General features: G+C 33.8%; 1 protein-coding gene across 2 annotated transcripts; it reads left to right on the forward strand.

Annotated features, from left to right (window-relative positions):
• Positions 1 to 558: 558 nt before the first annotated feature.
• Positions 559 to 3,204, forward strand: LOC108765272 (uncharacterized). Of its 2 annotated transcripts, none has more exons than XR_001940312.1 (4): positions 559 to 1,561; positions 2,503 to 2,610; positions 2,692 to 2,873; positions 2,991 to 3,066. XR_001940312.1 is itself a non-coding variant. In XM_018513897.1 (4 exons), exons 1-4 carry the CDS (start codon positions 639 to 641, stop codon positions 3,076 to 3,078), a joined length of 1,305 nt encoding a protein of 434 aa, XP_018369399.1. In that variant the 5' UTR covers positions 559 to 638; the 3' UTR covers positions 3,079 to 3,204. The 2 variants fall into 2 exon arrangements, 1 of the variants encoding a protein (XP_018369399.1); XM_018513897.1 differs by having other exon boundaries at positions 2,688 to 2,873; positions 2,991 to 3,204.
• Positions 3,205 to 8,608: the final 5,404 nt, after the last annotated feature.

The following is an 8,608-nucleotide window of genomic DNA, read 5'->3' on the forward strand; positions in this document are numbered from 1 at the left end:
GCTCGTTTCCATTTTACTGTGAGCCACTGAATTTCTCTCCAGAGTTTTCTTTCACGAAGTCATATGAAATAAACATGTAGAAAAACGATAACGTCCAATTTCTTCATGTATACTTCAAGCTTATTTACGAGTTACTTTTTTACAACATTAGCTACACCATTTTGACAAAACTTCAATTACAAGATAAAAAAAAAAGAAATGAACTCGAAGATCAAAAGAAAGGCGAAGGAAAGATAATAAATTAATTACTTTCTCTTTGATTAATTGTCATTAATTTTTTTATTTTATGTGAAATTGTTTTCAAACATCTAATGTTTGTCGTGCATTTACGCCGTGATGTACCGTGATATATCACGGCTGTGGCTGCTTGAACTAAACGTCGCAGCGTCTCACTTTGTCAACGACAATTGGAGTACGAACACGATGGTGGCAGTAATTAATTGTTCTCACGTTCACGCTTTTTAGAATACGCCCGTTGTTACTTTTGCCTTTTAACAAGTTAAAGTCACAGTACGTCGCAGCAAATGCTTTAGTACGCGGACATCTCGCAATGGAAATAACTGTTCACTGCGCTCGCTCGTCATCGCAGACGCACAAACATCATTCGTACTGATTGCTGACTTAATCAAACGAGAAACATGTGGTTGCGCAAGATCTCCATGTGTTGCTTCCTCCTTCCTCGTCTTTTGATCGTCGGCCTTACACTTGCGAAGACCCTCGAAGCGTCTGAAGAGACTCGCGAAACGAAAGTCATCTTCGAAGAGACTTCCTCGATATCAGATCAATACTCCGTTCATGAAATAACGACATCCGCTACGTTATTAAGACTGGTCACCGACAGCGACCAAGAATTAATCACACCGGTCGTCGGAACCCTTTCACGAAACGATTCCAACGTCTTCAAGCCTAGCCGGCATTTGGGCGAAATCGAGCACCCGATCATCAGGAATCCCTTTAACAACGTTCAACACGTGAGATTCGAAAACAACGTTAATCTGAATGGACAGCGTGAACGGATTCAGAATATTCTTCAGGATGCGTATCAGGGTGTCTCCAGTTTGCTGGACGAAGCGACGCGATCGAGCAAAATTAAGTTCGAGGATGACGACATAGTACAAACGTCGGACATCCGTCATTCTTTCCATGATCAGCAGGCTGTTACGGAAAGTTCGAGATCGCAATATGAGCAAGGCGCTGTCAGCCACATGTTTGCCGATCAGACGTTCTTCCAAAACGTTAAGAAGCCAGAGACGCAAGACGTGTTCGGGAAAACGACTGATTATCAATCGACCGGTCTTTACGATGTTTTAAAATCGCCGTACGTCATCAATTATTATGTCGATCAGGATCAGAATGCTTATCAGCCGGCGTCGCAGGAGACCGTGATCGAAGTGATCAAGAGGCCGGAGAGTAACGGTGTCGTAGTACTTCAACAACACGAGTCAACTTATACGAGAAAGCGGAAATTTCCATATCCGTTTTATCAACCGGATGACAAATACCACGATGTGCAATATATAGAGGACCCACATTTGAATATAGCTTATGCACGAGAGAAAAGGTAAATTGTGACACATTAATATGTTCGCTTTAAAAAATTTGTAATGCCAAGGAGATAATATTGAACGTTATTTACATATCTATCTGGTCTCTGTTTATTAAAAGCAATCTTTTTTGATCTTTGATAACGCGATCAGTTGTATAAATATTACTTTGAGTTTAATTAAGATATTATCACTTTTTACGTTGTATATTTCAATATTTGTTTTACTGTGTATATATACATGTCAACAAAGATAGAGAAAGAGAGAGGGATAGAAAGAGAGAATACAAGAAACGTTATTTAATTTTCATTAAATTCACGCGGGACAATAAATAATAAATTTTCTTCAACTAAGTGTATTACGATCATTGCTCTGCACATTTAATAATATATATTATTTAGTAATGTAAATTATTACACTGAGAAAAAAATGCTGTTGATTCAATTAAAGTCTATATTACGGGCTGTCACTAACATAAGTGATTAATTTATGTATATATTTTATTGACATAAAGGCTTGATTATTGAAATAATAATTTATGCTTTTATATCAATAAAAATATACATGAATTAATCACTTATGTTAGTGACAGCCCGTAATATAGACTTTAATTGAATCAACAGCATTTTTTTCTAGAATTAATAGCATTTTTTTTTTTAGTTGTATTAACAAATATTTTAATTTAAATTCTAATTTCGTTGAGAAAAACGCAAGTGTAATACATTATATATAAATAATCTTTTATCAAAATAATATTATATATAATAATTTTTAAATAAATATATTATTTCTGACTACATCTTAATTGTTGTCTCATCTAATTCAATTATCTCAAATTGTGTGTACAATTTCTAATGCGTTCCATTGGAATTACTTAACGAAATAATTCATCTTTTTATTATTTACTCAAGAACGTTATTCTTTTTTCAAATATGAAACCGGAATATATTGTTTACAGACCGTTCCCTTGGAAGAAGATCATTCATCTAATTGGTACTTTTCTGCCGTTGGGTCTACTATTGGCGTCGTTAAAGCCCAACGTCATCCAGATCGGTAACACAACAACGTAAGTCTCTTTCCCTATTTTTCCACCTCTAATTCAAATATCCGCTTATATATTTAATTAAAGAAAAATTCCATTAGCCAGCCGAACATCGTTCTCTCAAAGTTACGACTCGCCAATCTGCCGATCGAACACAAGCAAGCACGCATACACGATGATAACCAATCTATCATTTGCGAGAATCGATCAGTCTGCGAATTGATTTTAATCGGCGGTGAGCCACAATCTAACATTCTACAGAACATCCTGTGGAACGTAGCTACCAGGTGATCGATTTCTTCAGGCATATTTTCTCATATAGTTCTGTCGTATTATACTGACCGCGATATGATCTGCAATAATTTAAAAAAGATAAGAACGCATACTGTTTTTTGCATTGACAGAACTCCGGACGACGTCGCAAAAAGAAATGGCCTTCGTGAAGTGTTCAACGCCGTTAGGAAAAAAGACTGTGCGGCGATCAGCTGTTAACGACTAGGAAGCCTGAGGATCGGCATGCACGCGATCTCTCCTTCGTTGATTTATGACGATAATGTTCTCACATTATGCAAATTTCACGCCTTTACGCGTGAAACAGCGAGAGTATAAAAATTGATGAAGCGCATTGTATTACACTAATCATATATAATATATTATTTTATAATATAACTATTATTGATATATCAACATCAGTTGCTATAACCATATCGTATAGATATTGATATTATATTAGCTACATTATTCATTTCAAATTAAGAAATCATGTTAAAAAAAATCTTTACTTTTTATTAATTACACGAGTGGTATCCAACTTTAATTATATTATACGTATATAAAACATTTTGTAGGTTAACGACAATTCTTAATAAAAATCACGATACAATAAACGATCAATAAATAAAAATGATGATTTTTCTGGTCATTTATATCTCGTAACGATTAACAAATCTTACTTTTGCGTACAAATGAACGTTACGCTCGAAACGCGAAAGTTTTCATAAAAGTAACAAATGAAGAAATACGAAAACTGGACTTAAAGAACGAAGTGTCGAGGCAAGACGGAGGTATGTTATTCGGAAATTCGTTCCGCCCGTGCATCCGTGCCGACCTCGTCCTCGCAAGTGAAAGTAGTCGCAGAGTATAAAAGTAGGTCGGCGTTATTCTATGGCAGTGCGATCCGAGAATTTACGGATGCAACAGACTTTCGGACGACGAATAGGGGCTGACCAATTATCCCGCACGCAAGTTGTACATTACCGTTGACAATAATTACAAGCGGCCGAGCACAGCCACGCTGTGATTTTTAATTAACGAGCTGCTGCCGAGATTAAATGGATTAAAACGGATAATTTGATGGCTTAGCGTAACAATGCGTGCTTGACATTTATTGACGCTCAATATTTATGTTTCATGATTGTATATTTTACATCACTTCTGTTACACCGAATATATTTGTAGTGTTAATTTTAAGGACCGATTTTATGATCAGAATTTACTGACGATTTTTCCTAGACAAAAATGCGAGATATTTATTATTATCAAATAATCAGTTATATGACAAAAGGAAGAAACGACTTAAAACAAATCGATTAGCAAGAGTTTCTTGGTGAAATAAACTTTGGAAGAGAGAATAAAACAATCATACCCTTCACTCAATTTTAAGTAAACTATAATTTAACAGAACGTTAATTTAAGACTTAGATATAAAGATGTATAATGCTAATAACTAGAAAGTCGCAATAAGTGACGATCTCTCCCGACATTTTCACTAAGGAAAGAAATGACACCGAATTGGTTAAAGAATCTGAGAAAATAATACCTTAGAAATAGAACACTGGAATTATTACTTCAGTCTATATTTAACTATTAAAAGAATCCGTTTTGTTGCTTTTGTGGTGTAAACATAATATAAGATTCAGTTTATCGGACAACATAACATAAAATATATATATATATTATATTGCAACTTTTATATATAATCGCCTGATATTATATAACATGTAGAACGTATTACAGTTTCTTAAACGGTATCCACATGACAGTACATATTTGGAATATCTTTTTTTGCCACGCATCCGGAACTGTCAAGTGTATAATCACCGTTATTATTCGTTTATTCCTGTCACTTAGGCTCTGTTATTTAATTAATGATGTTCGTACTACTTTATTACAGGTGACGCAGTATCTGTAGCGGCATCAAAAACGTCAATTCGAAGTAAATGATGAAATATTATTTTATATCAATATATCATTTCACGGCGAAAGTTCAAGATGTCAAAGACATTTAATGAGAGGATAATTAGTAATTAAGAGGGACAAGTGCAATTAAGGTGAATGCCAAATAGGATCGGATTTCGAATCGTAAACTGATACTTCTCCATTTTCACTTCAGAAATGCAGGAGAGCTTCAAATCGCCTACTCGCCCGTTTGGTCTCAAATCGATTAATGATTTCTCTGAATGAATCCCTGCCATAAGAACACTCGAGAATCTTAACTTATGATAAAGAGAAAAAAATTACCTCAGCATTGTTCTAAAGTTTCCTCTGTTTCCTTAGCATTCTTAATACATACAGAAAAATTCCATTGCCAAGAAAAGTGATTACTAAGTTTACTTTTTTCCTTTTAAATAACAGTTATTTTTAACAAAGAATGTCTTCTTGTATAATGTTAAAATATACTTATTATAAATTTAAAAAAACTTATTATTATATATACTCTAAACAAGAATTTATTTCCTTTTGAAGAATGTTATAAAATTGATCGAAGTAACTTTATATTATAAGCAAATTCGGAATATTTTGAATAAGTTTGATGACCTTATGACAGATTTTTGAATACGCGTGAACTTTTGAAATACTTGAAATAAGTAATTATTACTTGCGTATATGGCATGTATTTTTCTGTGTATACAAATTTATTTGGCTAATTAAGCGAAACGGTGGTGCGAATCACATCTTCCAGATTTGGAGAAACAAGAAACAGCTTGTGTGAAACCACTTACTTAATGCAAAGTCTGCTGTTAAAATATATTCTTTATGTGACATTCTTTTTTTTTCTCTTTTCTTTTCTCCTTGTAAAGATAAAATAAATTAAAAAATTTTTATCATGTTAAAACGTTTATACACAAGAGAAGAGATACCTAAATTTCGTTTTTGCCGATTTATATCACTGTCGCGAGTCCAACGGTTGATTTAAAATCATATGCATGCTAATCTCTAAGTGTTAATCCTCGGTAATATCAATTCCCTTTTGGACCATTTATCACATTGTCCTCGGCAGAAATTTTTTCCCACGGAAGAGACTCCAAGAATAGAAGATTTTTATTATGATAGTGATCTCGTGTGAAAAACTTAAAAACATTTTTTTGCGTTGTCTGGTTTTAGACAGAACTCGAATATTTCAAGGATGATCAGAGGAGACAGGAAATCGATGATTCGTTTCCATCCTGAAATAAAATGAAACGAACCGTATACTCGCCGACTTCGGTATCGAAAGTGAGCCACTTCTTGCGCCGATTCTCTACTTCTGAGAGCGACGCAAGTCGTCGTTTCAAGCATAGTTGAGCAATGAGATCGCTCATAAAACGGAAGAACTCACGTTTCCGCTGCCTTCGCGACAAACGCTTCCGAGATTCCGTCTCTTCGACATCTTTTTACGTTCGAGGAAATTGTGCCAAAGGGGCGTCGTGTCCAAGTGAAACATGTAAGTGACGACGCGACGCAACTTCGCGTTCCGGAAAATAAACACAAATAAATAAGCGCGCGCGTTAGTTTTTCCTGTATTTGCGTAAAAAAGAAGCCCTCCTTTTAACGGCATTATTGTGTAAAAAAAAACTTTCACCGTTTCTTCTCACGATCTGAATAATTCTCTAATTCTCATCGCGAGGCTGAGAAAATTAGAAAAGTTCGCCGATCGATATCTATCCGGTGAGAAAACGCAAAATGATTATTTTCTCGACGGATCGCATCAATGTATAAAATGCCTTCGACCGTCTAATAAAATTCGTATTTAAACACGGTTTATAAAACACAACCCGTTTTCACTTGGATGTCAGCACGACAATTTCATGCTATTTCTACCTACGATCTCAGATAACACGAGCAAAATAACATCTCTCCCCATATGGAGAGATTGCACACGAACAATTAAATCATACAGTCGGCGAGAGAATAATTGTCGGGACGACGATCTCGGCCAACATTACGCGAAAATGGTCTGTCATACTTAACACATATTGTACATAAATGTACATGTGATTCCCCACAGAGTACCGGAAGATCAATATAAATAATAAGACATTATTTTTATTAAATTCTAATTTTATCTCCAGAAAAATTTAATCAAATAGAAAAGACTAATTAAACTGGAATCCAAACTAATTATATGAAAAATTAGGTCTCGATGATTAATTAGTTTTCACAAATAACTTAATGCAATGAACACAAAAATGTGATGGATATAAGGGTCAAGAATGGATAATTTTTTAGCTATGATGTATTAATTAAGGTGCAAAACTTGTGCTTACACAGCATCTTTGATAGATACCTAAAAAATTATTCTTAACAAATTATTATTAAATCTATGACATGTTTTGTTCACCACATTATTAGCTATTTACATAAACAAGCTATTATCATAAACAAAAACTAACCCATTTCACCGAGACTTAATTTATTTTATAATTAGTAGACCCCGCATTAATTACAGGTATGTAAAATTAGGTCTCGGAGAAATGAGTTAGTTTTCATTTATAATGTAGCTTATACGGAGAACAGAAAATATCATAAACACAAAGCTCAATAATGGATAATTTTTTAGCTATAATGAATCAAAAGTGCAATAACTTGTGTTCATAGAATACCTTTGATACACCATAGTTCAAAAATTAGTTCTCCATCAAATTAGCAATATGACAACTTATTTTAGTGGGACCCAATTTTCTATATAATTAGTGTGGTGTTATGAAAATTTCACTATCGTTGTCTTTTATAAATTTCCTTTAATATTCGACGTTAAATAAATAAAAAATCAAGTTAAAATTTGAAAGAAACAAAATTATGTTCACATACTTGCACCGCGTAAATTTAATTCATTGGGATCTCTTAATTTTCAACATTAAATAACACGAATCAGTCTCAGTTTCGCTTTTAATAAGAGAGAAACTTTGCATAAAGTATGGAATATTATTATCTGGTATCATTATATAAATTTTCTGGAGCATTCTGTGCATGTTCAGCTTTCACGGTTTTACACTTGAACTTGTCTGTTCTACGACATTGCCAGATAGAAGATAAATATCACACATGATGGTATGCCATCGTGACGTGCAAGCCGTCATCGTTTATCACAAACGGCTTTCGTCTTCCTTGTTGCATTAAATGCACGGCTAAACACACGAAGGCTCGATGCGAGACTCTTTTTAATATCAGTAAGTTTCACCACGACGGAAGTGATGTGGCTCGTACTGTGAAAGCGCATATCACGGATAATGTATGCGAATGGCGAACTTATTTCCATGGATGATTATGCATTAAGGATTGTTACCGACAATTCTCGATTCGCATTATTAAATTCTTTTCACAAATTATTAGAACAATACAGTTTTTATACAGATAAAATATTTATTATAGTATATAAAATCAAAATTAATAAATGAAATAGGCTTAAGTGATTAAATCTAACAAATTAAGTAATGTCGATATGAGCCAACACAGGATGTTCAAGTATATCCTGTGTTGACTCATATCGGCATTACTTAATGCTTGTTAGACTATAGTATAAATCATTGTAAAAAATTATGTAGATATTTCAAAACATTATAAAAATTTACAAGCAGAACAATATATCATCACTACGAGTATAATTTTGTCTATCTATTCGACTGCTCTCATCCAATGTAACATCCCCTGTATGCATATCTGAAGAAGGCTCAATCGTGAGACCGAAACATATTATATTTTTAATCAACTATAGAATATTATATTATATACATACTTTCTTTTGATGTTTCATGTTTTAAAA

The sequence above is a fragment of the Trachymyrmex cornetzi genome, unplaced genomic scaffold (genome assembly GCF_001594075.2).
Source record: "Trachymyrmex cornetzi isolate Tcor2-1 unplaced genomic scaffold, Tcor1.1 scaffold482, whole genome shotgun sequence".
NCBI lineage: Eukaryota > Metazoa > Arthropoda > Insecta > Hymenoptera > Formicidae > Trachymyrmex > Trachymyrmex cornetzi.